The sequence below is a fragment of the Eucalyptus grandis genome, chromosome 10, assembly GCF_016545825.1.
Source record: "Eucalyptus grandis isolate ANBG69807.140 chromosome 10, ASM1654582v1, whole genome shotgun sequence".
Taxonomy (NCBI): Eukaryota; Viridiplantae; Streptophyta; class Magnoliopsida; order Myrtales; family Myrtaceae; genus Eucalyptus; species Eucalyptus grandis.
The window spans coordinates 13,181,788-13,199,407 of NC_052621.1; the positions used below are offsets into that span (position 1 = coordinate 13,181,788).

Here is a 17,620-nt window from a genome sequence, read left to right on the forward strand (position 1 = left end):
GCTCCGACCACGTGTCGAGCGAGACCCAGATGGGAAAACACGCTCTCTGCTCCGACCTCGTATTGTTTGTTGCTTGGGCTGATTATGTTGGCCATGGGTCTCACTCTCGAGCTCAATGACTTGTTCTCTCTCTTCCCCACTGAGGAAGCTTCATTCTGAACAGAGAAAGAAAAACAGAGGATGTTTCATACCATGGATGGAACGGTGCTTTATGGATCGAAGGCCGTGAGCGACGGCTCGTTCCACGAGCAATAGTGGTTGGCTCGGACGCAGCCGGTGACTCCACCGACGACCGAATGAAGGAGATGACGGTAGACGGAGGAGGAAGATGAGGGAGAAAAACATAGAACTTAATTTTTTATTTTTGTTTACTTAGTTGCCACGTCTTGTACACGTGTCTCTGACTTGGACTTTCAGTAAAAATACATGTCATATCAGTATATAAGATAGTGATGTTTAATCACGGAATACTTTCTCCATTTACTATTATAAATAGTAATTTATTAGTATTCAAACATAGGTCACCATATTTGTAAGAATTGCTTTCTTTTTTTGACTTAGTCAAAGAATTGGACCCAACAGAAAAAATGATAGACAAAAGAAAATGAAAAGATAAGTGGATGTTTAGCCATTAAAGGGGAAAGCACTTGCACGGGAAGGAAAGAGGAGAGGAAAGAAAATAAACAGAGAAAGAAGAAGAGGAAGAAGGAAGGAAGGAAGGGGTTCCAGGTACACGATCCGGATATTCCGACAAGCCAACTCAACTCCGAATCGCGATGCCGGTAAGCATTCAAGCCCTTAGTTGTTGTAATCAGAATAATTTTCAGAAATAGGGCTTACATTCGGAATAAAGTGAAATTTAAGTTATGAAGTCCGATTTTGAAATTGTTAAATTGAGAAATTATGGGGTTTTAATAGTTTAAGGTGTTGTGGAATTATAGCATTTTACGGAATTCAATTTAATCTCACGGTTTCTCAGAAATAAATTTTCGATGGCACATCTAACGAATTTCGAGCCAAATTTTGTCGGTGGTTCAATTAGGTCGGTCATATTATGTGTTTTCTAGTGTTTGGAAAGATCTTTTTGATTCTATGGTGAGAGATCTATGATACAACCAAGTTGCGTGCTCAAGTTCTGAGTTGTGAATGACTTTGAAAAATCACTTTAGAAGGGTGACTTGTGGGCACATTTGTGTCATTTTATTAGTATTTAAGCTTAATTTAGTCAAGTTGTAACTAAGGTAGTATTTTACTTGACTTTGATGTTGTTTCTCACTTATTTAATAGGATTGTAAGTTCAACAGTTCAAGTATTCTCTGTTGTTTGGTCATAGGCATTCTTGGTAAGTGGTGATGCATATCGCTTTATGAATTTTTTATGAAGAATTTTTTATGATGTGAGAAATGTCTTGTTTGACAAATTAAATTTAGAAAAATTACGCATTTTGTTTTGTGAAACCAATTCCTTGTATTGATTTTAGCTTTGAATGTTGATATTGGAAGATGTGAGTTTGATGCTCAATATCATTGCGAATCCATTTAGGGGTTTGTGGTATGCATTTGGGTTTAGGATATCCTTATGAGTTGAGAAGGTGGAGATCTTGCTAATGGGAGAATCTTGTTCATCTTATCACCAGACGTTTTTTTGTGATTATGATTTAACATTAAGCAAAAGATCGATCGATCGATAGATATCGACGTGTGTTTTGATATAAGATGGTGTGTGATTTTGATGAAATCGATAAATGGAATTGACCATTGATGTTTGTGATGATATAAACAAGTATTTTTTGAATTGTGTCGAAACGACTCATGCATGATTTGATATGTATATTAAAGAGTTGGATTATGAGTTTTCTGGTAGTTCCCTATACTTATATATATGTATAGCACTACACGATCTACTTAAAAGAGATGTAATACTCACTGAGCTATAGTTGCTTATCCTCTCTTTCCCAATCTTTTCAGGTCCCTTAGTTAGTGGCCGTTAAAATGAGAGTGTTACAGCAGGCACTTTTGGGAATTGAATTTTGGTGGTTTGAGATTGCTTCCTTTGGATAGAAGGATAGCTGTGTCATCTCCTTTTCTACTAGGATTTAGGGCATGACAATATCTTGAATCCTATGGCTGGCTAGATCATTTCATGGTGATAATGGAAAAGTCTCCGAATGAATCCATGTCTGGTGACACGAAAGATAATACTAAAGGGCAATTGAAAGTGATCAAACAGGCTATAGACTGCCTAGATACCGATGTTAACCTGTCCGACAAGTTAGAGGGCTTTGTGCAAGATTACAAGGCAAAATTAAAATCGAAACCTCGACAGAATCTGAGGCAAGTTCCACCTCCGATAATCTCTGGAGAATGGAAACTTGTGCGGAAAGACATTATTGAGAAACTTCAGCCTAGTTTTTGCAATATAAATAGTTCTCAGTTGAGCGATATAAATAGATCTCAGTTGAGGCTATGCCTTCTTTCTTTGGCGATTTTCCCGGAAAATTCCATCATAAAGAAGAGGAGTTTAATATATTGGTGGATAGGAGGGGGCTTAGTTTCCCAAGGAGGAGGCAAGACGGCAGAGCAAGTGGGTGAGGGAGTCTACAATGAGCTCCTAAAGCAAGGCCTGATTGAACCCGATGAAAACGATCGAAGCCCTCTCATGAATAGATGTAAAATGAACCCATTGATCCGTTACATGCTTATTTCGGTGGCAGAAGAAGCAGGGTTCTTCTATTTCCCCTCGAAGGATAATAATACTCCTCCTGAGGATCTCCGAAATTGCTCTTTAAGCAGCAGCCACCTGCGCTTAATAGTAGGTGGAGAAGACGGTCCAGATTATGAAAAACTGGCCAAAGATGAAGAAGTATCCACCGTGTTCAATGTTAATGAGCAATACCTTAAGCTACCACACCATTGGCTTTCGAATATGAGAAAATTGAAGGTTCTTCAATTAGGACGATGGCAGCACTCGCCAATGCATCATATTGAAGTGGATGATCAGAAATTCTTGGATGAACTTGGGGTTCATCACAAGCATTTGAAGTTCCTAAGTCTTAGAGGAATTTCTAGAATCACATCTCTTCCTGATTCTATTGTCCAATTAGTCAACCTAGAGATTCTGGACCTCCGAGCGTGCCACAATTTGGAAAAGTTGCCTGAAGATATAGCATCATTGAAGAAGCTAACACATCTGGATGTATCGGAGTGCTACCTTATAGAGCGCATGCCGAAAGGAACCGAGGAACTTTCCTCCCTCCAGGTCTTAAAGGGGTTTGTTGTAGGGACCACGAGGAAAAACCCTTGCACGATCAGGAATTTGCAAAACTTGAGTCAACTGAGACGGCTAAGTATATACATAGGCCGTGGAGCAGCCAGATGGGAAGAACAATTTGAATCGTTGACGGAGGTTAAATCTCTTCGCTCTTTAACCATCTCTTGGGGAGTCGCTTCTCAGGAAATGCGTGAGATAAATTCGTTTCTTCCACGACAATTGGAGAAACTAGAGCTCATAGGTATCCCAGTGGAAAGCATACCGAAGTGGTTGAACCCTCAAGAATTGAAGAACCTGAAGAAGCTGTACATCATTGGAGGGAAGAACCTGGCGAGGTGGGATCACCAGCAACAGAATGAGCAATGGTCAGTTGAGATATTGCGGCTGAAACACCTTAAGGAATTTAGGATCGGAAACAAGGAAGATGTGCTGAAAAAGTTTCCTCGGTTAAGATTCTTCGAGAAAATCAATTGTCCTACTGCTGACAACGATATCTTGTGGTACAAGAGTAGGGCAGTCTAGAAAGGATTGTGAACTGTTATCAAGAAGCCCAGGGGAGAGAGAACCAGAGTTCGTGTAGAAACTGTTCTTATTTGAGAAGGGATGTAGCGATAGTAAGGCTCGTGTACCAATACTGTCACATGACAAATGAATAGTCCTTTGCTATTGAAGCTTTATCTGACTTCTTGTTTGTCTAATTTCCATTGTAATTACTTGCAGTGGTCATACGATTGCTACTCATAAAGTTTGTTTGAGATCTTTGGCTATTTGATTAGAGTACTAGCTACAGGTATTAGCAGAGTTCCTTTTAATTGCTGAATCATTTACATTAGTTAAGTCGTAGCTGAGTAGAATGAGCCTTTGTGAGGCAAGAATGTAATACAATTTCAATCTGATGCCTTGGAATGGAAAAGTAAAATGAAGTTACATCCCCTGCTTGAGAACTCATGTATATTCAGTTTACGAAAACTCATTATAAGAGTGTTACATGTAAATAAAAGTTTTTTTTTTGGTTGATCCTATTCTTCTCTCATTTTCACTCTCAAAATTTTGTCCTACTTCTTTATAAGGCATGAGAGTTAAAATTTATACGTGAAGCTAAATTGTTTTTACTCCAATCCTCCCTGAGAAGATGAGTATTTGAATTCCCCATCTCCTCATATTGGAATGGTGACTATTAAGGCAAAGTCCGGTACAAAAAAGTTCACGGGTACAAGAATTTGTAAATATATAAATGATAATGATATCCTATATAAATGCACCGGCTAATTATATAGGCGCAAGTACAGAGATGTTGGCATTTCAAGGAGGAGGAAACGATGGGGGAGAGAGAGAGAGAGAGAGAGAGCAGCCAACATCTTGGGACAGCTTTCTGTCGAGCCCTTGGAACGCCTTAGCAGCTAACAGTGAGCCAAAACCATGGTGTTTGAAGTAACCTGAAACCTTTCTCTCATCCAAGTGATACTTTTCAACAGAGGTGTTAGGAGCCGAACCAAAAACCGAACCGAACTGAAAAATTCAGTTTTTTCGGTTCGGTTTGATTTTCAGTTCAGTTTTCATTAAAAATCAATATTTTTTTATCGGTTCGATTTTTATCGGTTAACCGAACCAAACCGAACCGAACCGCACAACAACAACAACAACAAAGAGATTTCAATTTCAGCAGAGACTCGTTTATTGGGCATCCTCCATCTCCATCTCCGCCGGCCGCGACTGCCACTGAATCCGCTGTCACATCCGCCTTGTGCTACGGCCACCACCACCACCCCCACCGGAGGCCCTTCTCCGTGATGGAGATCCTCGAGACCTACCTGGCCCGGCGGTTTGCTGATCAGCGGGATCGCGTCGAGCATCTCCTCGTGCCGTCGCCGCGCAACTAGAAGCTCGCCCTCCCTCACCGCGGGGGATTTCAACGCTCGGGGCAATTCCTCTGTCCATTCTGGGTTTGCTGTATAGTTCGATTTCCTTTTTTTTTTTTTTCCTTTTTTAGACTTCTTCTTCTTGTGTTTTCGTTATGCTTGATAAGAAAGTATGCATCAACGCAAGATGGTGTAGGAGTTTCATTGCTCCATCTGTTCCAACTGAATCGAAATCTCTTTTGGTTGTTTGATGGGTCTCTAAAATTTGGATCTTGGGCAGAGAATTGTTGATCAACACTTTGTTGTTGTGCGGCTCGGTGGGGAGTTCAGATGGTGTGGTTTTATCTGGGTGATCCCCACCTATTTTTTTATTGCTCCTCCGAACGTGTCGGGAAGGAGACTAGTTCCAGAGAGCCGGTCCATTTCGGCAGAGACTCGTTTGCTCTGTTTTTCGATCGCGAAACAGAGCAATGCAAGAGAGGGAGAATGTGATGCTAGGGACCAGAGCTGATGAGAGCAAGTAGAGCAAGTAGATCTCTGTGATCTGACAATTGAATTATCTGAAAAAAGCAGAGCGTTGGAGAGAGAATATTTGCTTTGCAATATTGCTTCTGGGTCAAGCAAAGCAGAAGGGAAAAAGAAGGAAGACAGAGCTGGAAATGTCAGTGAATCGCTCGCTCAAAGGTCACTCCTCTTGATGCATTGCAAAGAGACCCACCGAAAAAAACGACATGGAAAAGAAGGGCCTGATCATGAATCCAACAGCTGAGCAAAATAAGACAGTTACTTATCGATGAAGACAGACGGACGAACTCCCCTCAAACGAAGACAGAAAAAAAGAAGAAAAAAACCGAAAACCAAAAGTTGAAAATTGAAAAACCGAACCGAACATCGGTTCGGAAGATTTTTCTAACGGTTCGGTTCAGTTCGATTTTTCAAAAAAATCGAACCGAACGGAACCGCTCACACCCCTACTTTTCAACGTAGTTCCTAGATATCTCCGAGCATTATTCTGTTTCCAGTGGCTTAAGGTGCTACAAGTTATGTAATAACGGGCCCAAAGCCCAGCCCAAAGCTCCATCGCCCTATTTTCTTTGTTTTTTTTTTTAAAAGAACACCCGAGAAGAAAAGTAAGGAAAGAAGAGAGGAAGGTGGGTCCGTCCGTCGATGAAGAGGAAAAAGGAATTGCGGAGAGGAGAGAGAAATTTTTGTGCATAGCCGTTTAGGACGTCCTGACAAGTTAAAACTTCAAATTACAGCACCCAGAGCTGTAAAGGAGTCGGTAGCGACGGAGCTTCTGGAAGCTATGAACCGTTTACCAACCGGCCAACCGGCCAAATTTACCTAATGAGGTTAAGAAGCACAAGGGAGAGAAACTAGAGTTTACGCAGAAACTGTTCTTATTTGAGAAGGGGTGAAGGGACAGTTAGGTTCATGTGCTAATTCTGTATCGTGACAAATGCACTGTCCTTCACTAGTGAAGCTCTGTCCGACTTTATTGTCCGTCCAATTTCCTTTGTAATGGTTTTCAATGGTCATTTGTTTGCTCCGCAAAGTATGAGACCTCAAATCCGTTCGTAATACTTGGTCATTTGATTGGAAAACTAGTCACTAATATTAGCAGTGTATTTTTATTTTTTTTCAAAAATTGCTGAATCCTTTATATTAGGAGAGTTATAACTGAGTACAATGGGCCTTTGTGAGGCAAGGATGTAAGACAATTTCAATCTGATACTATTTTGATGGCTCTATATATTATTTAGCTAACTACATGTTGTGCAACTAATAATTTTGTGAAAGGACACGATTTATCGTTTATCTAAATCTATGCAATAAGGTGAAACGGAAAAAGGAGAGTCACACCACCTGTTTGCGAACTCTGGTTGCATCTACAATTTACACAACGTCGACGTAAGAAAGGTTACATGTGGGGGAATAATTGACTGAGTAGAAGAAATTATATATAGATGCATAAGCTAATTATATAGATGGAAGATGGAAGTACAGAAATATTTGCATGGGGTTAAAGTAGACACCAAGGAGGGAGAAGAGAGAGAGAGAGAGATCAGCCAACATCTTGAGACGGTTTCCTTTCCATCTCTGCTAAAGCCTTAGTAGATAAAGGTAAGCCAACGCCATGGGGTTGGATGTAACCTGAAACCTTTTTCTCAGCCAAATGATATTTTTCAATGTTGTTCGGAGGTATCTCCATACAATTTTGCGTCCAGAGGCTTAAGGCGATACTAGTTATCATCGCCTACCATCATCCTCTTTGCCTGAGTTCAGGTTGTCCTCGTGGTGATCCACAACGCACCACCGTTATCCGTAGGCAGTCAGTCCATGAGCTGTCTCTCTTCGCTTCACGCTTTTCATCCAACTCCTCGAGCCAGTCATCCGTGCACCAAACTTATCCACCCCAAGCAGGTAGCTTTGGCCGGTTGGTAGACGGTTCATAGCTTCCAAATCCATGATGCTAGAATGGCTAAATTCATTCAAATCACATCGTAACTCGGTGAAAAACAAACACCATCACATTTAGCTTGTCCACTTCTTTAATATAGCCAAAATATGGATGGAGAGTTGTAGACACCTTTGATCATCGAACATATTTCATCCCAGAGCTATCTTTTATGTTCCATACGTACTTGTTGAAATTATGTCTCAAGTTTAAATATTTGAAACTTGATCCAAATTAGAGGATGTTGATCAAAATTCTTGACTGAATCCTTCCGTGTGTTGGACTATTTGCGTGTGTTGGAGTTTGATAAAATCAATTGCTGTACAAAGGAACTACACATACATTAGTCCCACAAAAATGAAGTGGGACGTCACTTTCTTTCCTTCCTTAATAGTGGTCGGTCAACAAGGGTTTGACCGTGAAAAAGGACTTCTGTACGTCTCCTCTTTTTACCGCACATTAGCCTTTTTTCAGAAGGAGCAGCACAATCTCGTCAAAAAAAAGAAGAAAAAAGAAGGAGCAGCACAAGAAATGGAAAAAGAAAAAAAAAAAAGGGACCTCTCAGTTTGGAGTTGCCTTCAGCACACGCAGAGTGAACAGGAGCAGCGAACATTCTATGTTTTGTGCTGTGAATTTTACATCAATTGAATTGCTTATTTGTAAATTTTAGGGGTTTGTTCGAATATAGTTCATATTCCCCATCGACAAGAAGGTATGGGGTTTTGCTCCGGGAGCCAAGTTGGCCCAACAGGAGTTTAGGGGGCAGTGCCCCAGCTGTCAAAGAGATTTTATAGTTTTAGTCCGAATTTATTAATAATTTGGGTTTGAGCTCACAAATAAATTCTTTCTCTATAAATAATCCATTTCTTTTGTAATTGCTGCTTGTAAGATAGAGGTGGAAGGTGCCAATTATATTGGAATTTCTGCTGGATGTAGCCTAATTTAAGGTGCCAATAAATTCTTTTATCTCTATTATATTGTGTTTATACACCTAATCCTATAAACTTTGCTTTATCTATCGCTTTGTTTAACGGTTTACATTGGTATGACCACTTATATGAATAATACATAATTTATGTAGAAAATGCTTTCCTTTTGGACAGCAATATATTTTAGATGAATTGACAGATATCCTCTTGTTTTGACTTAAGAATGTTCCTTTCTATTGCCGGCTCAACATTAAATTTGTGACATGAATAATAAACCAGTGCAATTGGATGCAATTGTGTGGGATTTTGTCTTTCGATTAAAAAAATTGCAAAGGAAATTGAACAGCTAGAGTTTATAGGGAAGGACACTTCAACAAGGTACACTCATGGCGAAAAAGCACACTCATTACAAGAAGGAATGAAACAAAAGTGTAAATAAATGAGTCTCCTACCCGGAGATTCTCAATGGAATTAACAGGTAGGGGCCTTATCCTTTGCCAACTCGGCAACTTGCCCCAATTACAACTTACCCCAATTATTTATGAACAATTAGCTTTGCTATAGGATGACCCTCAACTATTTGGAACTGTTCACTCAAGTCAAGATGTACCATCAATAACCAAATCAAGGTGATAGTTCCCCTCATTTATTGAGTTGTTGAGCAAGATTGTAAGGTCGGCAATGAATTGCAATATACGCCAACAATTCCACACATACTTCACTCGCGATCTCCCACTTGGTCTCCTTAAATTTGTCCAACTCATTTGGGAGAATACATGCATCAAAAAGTGTAGATTTGCTTCTGTCTCCTTTCACATGAGCAAGCTTCACTTCTGTAGGAACACCAAGGAGACTTTTGCAAGCACTTTCCTTTGTTATCTTCTATTTGCTCCCCTTAGAGATATCATTGATGAACTTGTCCATCTTAGCACAAGTGTCTTGAAACCTTTCGCCAATCCCAGCCACGGTAGACATCATACTAGGTCGTTTGATCATAAGATGAAGCATATAATCTGATAAGATCTTACTGGTTTTATGGTGGTCATTTGTCCTTTCATCATTGTTGTAATAGACTTCGGTGGCAATGTGCCATAGTGAAAGGCTCTCACCATAATCAACATCTTGGATGAATGGAAGCAAGTCTTTGCAATCCGGCGGCCCTTCTTTACTTTGACCCAAAGCCTATTTACCTCGAACGGCACACCTCTTTTATGCTTTCCGAATCTTTTGTATCGGATGACTTTTGTTTCAGCTCATAAATAATCAATTCACCTAATTTTTGTTGTATTGTTCTACTCGTCCAGACTGTTGGTAGTTTCTTTAGATGGAAAATCAAAAAGCTTGATGCAAAAAGCATTTGATGGGAGTAGAAAGGATTTGAATGCAGCCATTGACCGCATATGCGAGTTTACTGGTAAGAGTTACTCCTTTTCTTGCTCTTTTCCTTCCAACACCTTGCTGAAGAGTTTGATGACTTTAACTTCAAGAACTGAGATTGTCTTCTTTGTTTTAAGGGAGCCATTCTTCGAGAATTTGCATAAACGAAGTGTTTCTCAGTGTAGATTCGTGTCATTGGTTGAACCACTTGATGTGGTAGGTTTTTCATGTAAAACTTTCATTTAAGTCTGTTTCATCTTCTCACAGCTACTTAAAGTGAGAAAGATAATTTCCCGCACTGGATTAGATCTAAGATTACTCTCGACTCCCTTCCACTCCTTATGACTTGTTTGTCACTATGAGTGCAAGTTTTGTTGGTGTCGAGATTATTTTGCTATAAAGTTCTTTTGGTTAAAAGTCAATCCTATACTTACCTTACCAATATATATAGATTATGTGCTTATATATGTATGATGATATAATTAGCTCTAGAATTGTAATAGTGAGTCTTTTCAATTTGGAATGCTGCAAAAACTGAATTAGTTGTGTCACATTATTGTTGAACCCCTTAGGGATCACGTTGTGACCAGTCTTCTTCAAGTATCACTGGTGTCAATTTACTTACATAGGGGGATAAAAATCTAAATCCGTTGTCACTCTTTTGTGATACTTATACTATTTTTATTGCAGGATGGTTTACTTCGAGTTATTCTAAATGGAGGCCTGTTGCAAGTTTTCTACCCTGGAGATGCAAAACTATTGGAGGAGGATTTAGAAATACTGAAGGTAAGTGGATGTGGATACAAGTTACACTAGATATATCTGCAAGAGATTGTTGATCTTTTGATGTTTGTTGTACTTTTGGACAGTTACACCTCATTATATGTTTGTGTTTACATTACAGGAATTCTTTATCTCCGGAGCAGATGGGCTTCCACGGGGCGTGGTCAAAAATCAAGTGGCCCGAATTTGTCATGCTATAAAGTTGCATAGTTATGAGGTTAGCAGTATCGCCATATAGTTCATTTCTTCATCCATTGAAGAAAGGATCACAATCTCAAGTAATTTAGTTAGCAAAACTTTATATGTCTGGATTGGTTATCTTTTTTGGCCATAAATAATAGACAAAAAAAAAGGGCATTTTGAATAAGAAGTTGTTGTGACAAAACTAGATGGCCCAAGTCTTCACTTTATATCAACACATGAGGCTCTTAATTAAGATATTGAGCTATCACATGAATCTCAGTTTTACCTCATGAATCCCATAAGGAGCGTACGTTACAAATTTAGTGTATATGAAAATCTTAAGTTCTATCTCTTAGCAAAATCCATATATTTCCCATCTTGATATCTAGATATACAGTTTGTCCTTTATTATTTGACTACTATAAATAGTTATTTGCTAAACCATCTCTTGTAGACGCGAGAACTGATTGAGAACTTAAAAAATCTGCGAGTAGCATGGAAATCCAAGGTGGCAGAAGCAAAGCTTGGCGCCGACTCCAACACGCTTTTGAGAATATTATGCCACAGGAGCGACTCAGAGGCGTCGCAAATTACTTAAAAATCAGTACAAATTGCCCAAAGCTTCTGCTTAGGTGGCATTTACTTAATCTAGGGACAGTCAGCATCAAGTCATTAAAATAGTGTGATGCTCCTTCCCAACTGAAACTGGTATCTCCACAAGATTTATTGTGCTCTACTTTTTTCATTGCTTCTCCCTTGTAATTATGAAAAAATTCTTGAACAAGTGCCGTTGTAATTTTTGTATTTACCTGAAATAATTGTTCTTTCATTTTAGACAGTTCTCAACGTCATATTATTCATTCAACGTTGAGCAAATCCATGACTAAGTGTCGGAAATTGAACATTTTGTATTTGGCCTTGTTTGCGGTAAAAAAAAAGGGAAGCTGATGCCCTGCGCATGAGATTAATCGAGGCATGTGCTTTGGCTTTTTTGGATTCTCCCGAGCTCCGTTGTTTTTCAAAAAGTGATTGATTAAATAATCATTTGCATCTTTTGAAATATATTAGTTAAATTTTTTTAAAATTTAATGATAATAATTTATATTTAAATATTTTTATGGATGATGAAAATATTTTTCGTTCATTCAGATTTATGAGAGATATAAGCAATTATTTTTAATAAAATGTTTTAAAATCATTTGTGCATCCTTAATTTTCTCCAAATTTCTTCAGATTTACCTCTTAACTTGCAATTCTGTTTTTTCGTATGATAAAAATAATATTGTAATATAATATATGGAAACTACATAATCTTGCCTCGTATGATAAAAATAATATTGTAATATAATATATGGAAACTACATAATCTTGCAAATAAGCATAGTCGAGTATCAATACTTATATGAGTCAGTTGCAAATAATCAAAATTATAATCGGAGAATCAAAATTATAATCGTGCATATGCTTAAGTATTTTTTTTTGACGCTTAAATTTAGGCTCAAACTTAAGGTATCTACAAATAATTTTTGCTCCGAGGTTTACACTCGTAGGCCAAAAAGTCAAAAACTCCTCTTCTGATTTTCGTACGGCGGCTCCTTCGTCGTCACTGTGCGGCTCTTCTATTATTGTGTCGCTTGTCGGCCTGTGCGGCTCACTTTCTGTTAGAGAAGACCCACCGTTCGGCCGCAGCAAGCAGAAAAAAGAGAACTTCGCTTTTTTGTTGGCCAAAGACCTTTTTGCCCAATAAATAAATAGATATAATAAAAGAAAATGTACCATTATTTTGTCTTTTAGCGACAGGGCTCTTCACGATCAAATTTTGAAGACTTATTAAACCCGACGAGACATAGTTTAACGGACAAAGCAATTCCATTTTATGAGAAGTCTCGATTCCTTCATCCTAAGAAAAGCACCTAATTTTCTGAGAAATTGGGTTGTTTGATAAATGTTTTAAGTAAATTTTTGTAATTAGTAAAATATCTGTTGATGTTTTGAGAGATGTGAGACGAGTCTTGCCATCGAGATAGAAAGAACATCGGGATTTTGAAAGTGATTTCATGGGAATGCAAAAAGCTTAGGAAAAAATGAAATTAATAGAGCAAAGTAAAGGATTTGTCTCAAGAAATATAGAGGTTATTGCCTTCCCTTGTCCCACTTCCCACTCTCAATTTATTCCCTCTTTTCTCCTTTTCGGGTCCTTTTCTTTGGTAAATAGGGTAAAGCCATTACCTTTTGACATGATCAGGAACCTTTAATTTGAACCCAATCAAACAAATAGCCAAGTCCCCTGCTTTTGTTGACAATGAAAAGTACATTCTGTTTCGCTTTGAAAAGTTTGGAGCTCTATGTTTCCAATTTTCATGGACGATCAAATGTCTGTTTTTTTCCCATAGTTCTCTGCCTATGGTCTTCAATGCCGGTGATCATCGAATGCCGAATTCTCTTTGCCAATCCTGGCAAGTGTCTTTCGTAAAGCTTCTCCATCTACTATTTACAATGGCAGTTTGTTAGTATTCAAGTATCGGTCATCATATCCGTAAAAATTTCTTTTTTGACTTAGTCAAAGAATGGGTCCCAAGGAAGAAAAGAGAGAGAGAGAGAGACAAAAGAAAATGAAAAGAAAATGAAAAGAAAGTGGATGTTGAGCTATTAAAGGGAAAAGCACACGCAGGGGAAGGAAAGAGAGGAGAAAGTGGAAAGAAAGAAGAGAGAGAAAGAAGAAGAGGAAGAAGAAAGAAAGAAAGGGATTCCATGTACATGATCTGGACAATCCGACGAGCTGACTCAACTCTGAATTGCGAGGCCGGTAAGGGTTCAAGCCCTTCGTAGTTTTAATCTGAATAATTTTGGGAATTAGGGCTTAAATTCGGAATCGGGTGAAATTTGAGTTGCAAAGTCCGATTTTCGAGTTGTTAAGCTGAGAAATTATGGGGTTTTGATAGTTTAAGGTGTTGTGGAGTTATAGCATTTTACGGAATTCGATTTGAGCTTACGGTTTGTCTAAAAAGAATTTTTGAAGTTTCGGCACATGATGAACAGTGTATGTCTAACGATTTTTGGGCCGGATTTTGTTGGCTTTCGCCTCAATTTTAGGTCAGCCAAGTCTTCTAGTGTTTGGAAAGATCTTTCTTTTGACAGTAAGCTTGTTTGGAGTGGGTTTAGGTGAGAGATTTATGGCTCGATCAAGTTATGCGCTCAAGTCCCGTGTTGTGAATGGCTTTAAATAGTTGCTTTGGACGAGCGATTTGTGGGCGAATTTGCGTTGTTTTATTAGCATTTAAGCTTAATTTAGTCAATTTGTAATTGATGCAGTGTTTTACTCGATTATAATGTTATTGCTCGCTTATTTAGTGGGATTGCAAGTTCAAATGGTTGAAGTATTCTATGTTGTTTTGTTATGGGTATTCTAGGTGAGTTGTGTTATCTCTAAATGTTACAATATTAGTTTATGAAGAATTCTGAAATGATGTGTGAAATGTATTGTGAAATGTGTTTAGTTTGATGAACAAAGTTTAGAAAGATTTTGTATTTTGTTTTGTGAAATCAATTGCTGATATTGATTTTGGATTTGACTGTTGGTATTGGAAGATGTGGATTTAATGCCCCATATCGCTTTTAACTCATTAAGGGGTTTGTAGGTATGCATTTTGATTTAGGATGTTCGTATGAGCCGAGTCACTAGCTTTGTAGGTGGAGACCTTGACATCGCCTTGTCACCGGACGTTGTATCTTAACCATAGTTTGATATTAAGTAAAAGATTGGTCAATGGATGGAATATCGATGTGTGCTTTGATATAAGATGGATTGGACCATTGGCGCGTGATTTTGATGAGATTAATAAATGGATTTGATCATTCATATTTGTGATTATTTAAATGAGCATTTTTTAAATTATGTAAAACTTATTGAAATGAAACGAGTCATGCATGATTTTGTTATGTATATTATAGAGTTTGATCATGAATTTTCTAGCGGTGCTCGAATATGCATAAAAGAGATTAATTACTGATTAAGTTATGGTTGCTCACCCCCTCTTTCTCATTCTTTTCAGATCCTTCGATTAGTAGGTGTTAAAGTGAGATTGTTACTATGGGAACTTTTGGGGAGTTAGATTTTGGTAGTTTGAAGCTACGTCCTTCGTAGTGTCATCTCCTTTTCTGTTAGGATTCGGGGTGTGACAATATCTTGAATCCTATTACTAGATAGATCATTTCATCATAGTAATGGAAAAGTCTCCATATGAATCCATGTCTGGTGACATGAAAGATAAGACTAAAGTGCAATCCTGGGAAGAGATCGAGCAGGCTATACACAACATCATGGATACCAACCTGTCCGAAGACAATTTCGTCAGGTTAGAGAACCTTGTGCAACGTTACAGCAAGGTGAAATCATCCTTGCAACATCGACAGAATCAAAGGAAAGTTCCACCTCCAATCATCTCTGGAGAATGGCGTGAGCGGGCCGAAGAAAGCAAGAAGCTTCTTACAACGAAACTTCAGCCTAGTGAAAGCAATCTCTGCCTTCTTTCTTTGGCAATTTTCCCTGAAAATTCGATCATAAAGAAAAGAAGTTTAATATATTGGTGGATAGGACAGGACTTAGTTTCCCAAAGAGGAGAGAAGACGGCAGAGCAAGTAGGTGAAGAAGTGTACAATGAGCTCCTACAACAAGGCCTAATTGAACCCAACGATAACGATGCAAGCCCTCTCATGAATAGATGTAAAATGCATCCATTGATCCGTTACAGGCTTCTCTCGGAGGCAGAAGAAGCGGGGCTCTTCTATTTTGAGTCGAAGGATAAAACTTCTCATGAGGATCTAAAAAAATTAAGCAGCAGCCGCCTGCGCTTAATAGTAGGTGGAGAAGACAGTCCACAATACGAAAATCTAGCCAAAGATGAACATGTACACACGGTGTTCAATGTCAATCAGCAATACATTAAACTCCAATCCCGTTTGCTTTCGAACATGAAACAATTGGCAGTTCTTCAACTAGGACGATGGCAGCACTCGCCAAATTATCATATTGAAGTTGATGATCAGAAATTCTTGGATGATCTTGGGGTTCATCACAAGCATTTGAAGTTCCTAAGCCTTAGAGGAATTTCTAGGATCACAGCTCTTCCTGATTCTATTGTAGAACTAGTCAGCCTCGAGATTCTTGACCTCCGAGCATGCCACAATTTGGAGAAGTTGCCTGAGGATATAGCATCTTTGAAGAAGCTAACGCATCTGGATGTATCGGAGTGTTACCTTATAGAGCGCATGCCGAAAGGAACGGAGAAACTGTCCTCCCTCCAGGTCTTAAAGGGGTTTGTTATAGGGACTGCGAGGAAAAATCCTTGCAGGATCAGCGATTTAGGAAATATGACTAATCTGAGAAGGCTAAGTATATACATAGGCCGTGGAGCAGCCATACGGGATGAAGAATTTGCACCGTTGAATGGCTTTGCATCCCTTTGCTCTCTAACCATCTCTTGGGGAGTCACTTCTCTGGCGTCGCAATCGAGTCATTTGATAAATCAGTTTCTTCCAGAACAATTGGAGAAACTAGAGCTCATAGGAATGCCAGAAAAAAGCACACCAAAGTGGTTGAACCCTCAAGAGTTGAAGAACCTGAAGAAGCTGTACATCATTGGAGGGGAACTAGCGAGCTGGGATCACCAGCAACAGAATGAGCAATGGTCAGTTGAGATCTTGCGGCTGAAACACCTTAAGAATTTGAGCATCGGAAACAAGGAAGATGTGCTGAAAAGGTTTCCTCGGTTACGATACTTCGAGAAAAAAAATTGTGCTGACAACGATGTCTCGTGGGACTAGAGTAGGGCAGTTTAGAAACGATTGTGAACTGTTATCAAGAAGCCCAGGGGAGAGAGAACCAGAGTTCGTGCAGAAACTGTTCTTATTTGAGAAGGGATGTAGTCAGAGTAACGGTCATGTACCAATACCGTAACATGACAAATGAATAGTCCTTTGCTATTGAAGCTTTATCTTACTTCATTGCTTGTCTAATTTCCGTTGTAATGACTTGCAGTGGTTATACGATTGCTGCTCATAAAGATTGTTTCTCCGCCTATTTGATTAGAGTACTAGTTACAGGTATTAGCAGAATTTCTTTTAATAGCTGAATCATTTATATTGGTTATGTTGTAGCTGAGTAGAATGAGCCTTTGTGGGGGCAAGAATGTAATACAATTTCAATATGATGATTTGGCATGGAAGAGTAAAATAAAGTCACATCCCCTGTTGGAGAACTCATGTATATTCAATTCACAAAAACTCAGCATAAAAGGGTGTTACATATGCAGAAAAGTTCACGAGTAGAAGAATTTGTAAATGCATAAATGGTAATGATATCCTAAATAAATGCATCGGCTAATTATATAGGTGGAAGTACAGAGACGTTGGCATTTCAAGGAGGAAATGATGGGGAGAGAGGGAGAGAAAGAGCAGCCAACATCTTGGGACAGCTTTCTATTAATCCCTGCGAAAGCCTGAGCAGGTAACAGTGAGCCAAAGCCATGGCCTTTGATGTAACTGTTGGAAGATACGCAGAAGATAGGAAAGTATTGTAAATTGATATGTAACATTGTCTATTTTAGGCCTAGAAAGATAGGGATAATTATTTTCCTTTATTATTTCTTCCTTTGTAGTTAAATACAATGTATTGTGCTCATATTACAATATAGAGATACACACAGAAATTCCTACACCTCATCTATCTCGATCTACCTTTCCCTTCACATTTTGACATGGTA

At 38.8% G+C, this 17,620-nt stretch overlaps 2 protein-coding genes across 3 annotated transcripts; both read left to right on the plus strand.

Annotated features, from left to right (window-relative positions):
- Window positions 1–306: 306 nt before the first annotated feature.
- On the plus strand, window positions 307–4,195 carry LOC104421857 (disease resistance RPP13-like protein 4). Of its 2 annotated transcripts, XM_039303980.1 has the most exons (3): window positions 307–782; window positions 1,288–1,342; window positions 1,968–4,195. In XM_039303980.1, the coding sequence occupies exon 3, from the start codon at window positions 2,143–2,145 to the stop codon at window positions 3,790–3,792; it is 1,650 nt and encodes a 549-aa protein (XP_039159914.1). In that variant the 5' UTR covers window positions 307–782; window positions 1,288–1,342; window positions 1,968–2,142; the 3' UTR covers window positions 3,793–4,195. The 2 variants fall into 2 exon arrangements, with proteins under 2 accessions (XP_039159914.1, XP_039159913.1); XM_039303979.1 differs by lacking the exon at window positions 1,288–1,342.
- A 9,336-nt stretch (window positions 4,196–13,531) lies between these two features.
- On the plus strand, window positions 13,532–16,938 carry LOC120286235 (disease resistance RPP13-like protein 4). The gene is made up of 2 exons (XM_039302735.1): window positions 13,532–13,665; window positions 14,912–16,938. Exon 2 carries the CDS (start codon window positions 15,084–15,086, stop codon window positions 16,680–16,682), a length of 1,599 nt encoding a protein of 532 aa, XP_039158669.1. The 5' UTR covers window positions 13,532–13,665; window positions 14,912–15,083; the 3' UTR covers window positions 16,683–16,938.
- Window positions 16,939–17,620: the final 682 nt, after the last annotated feature.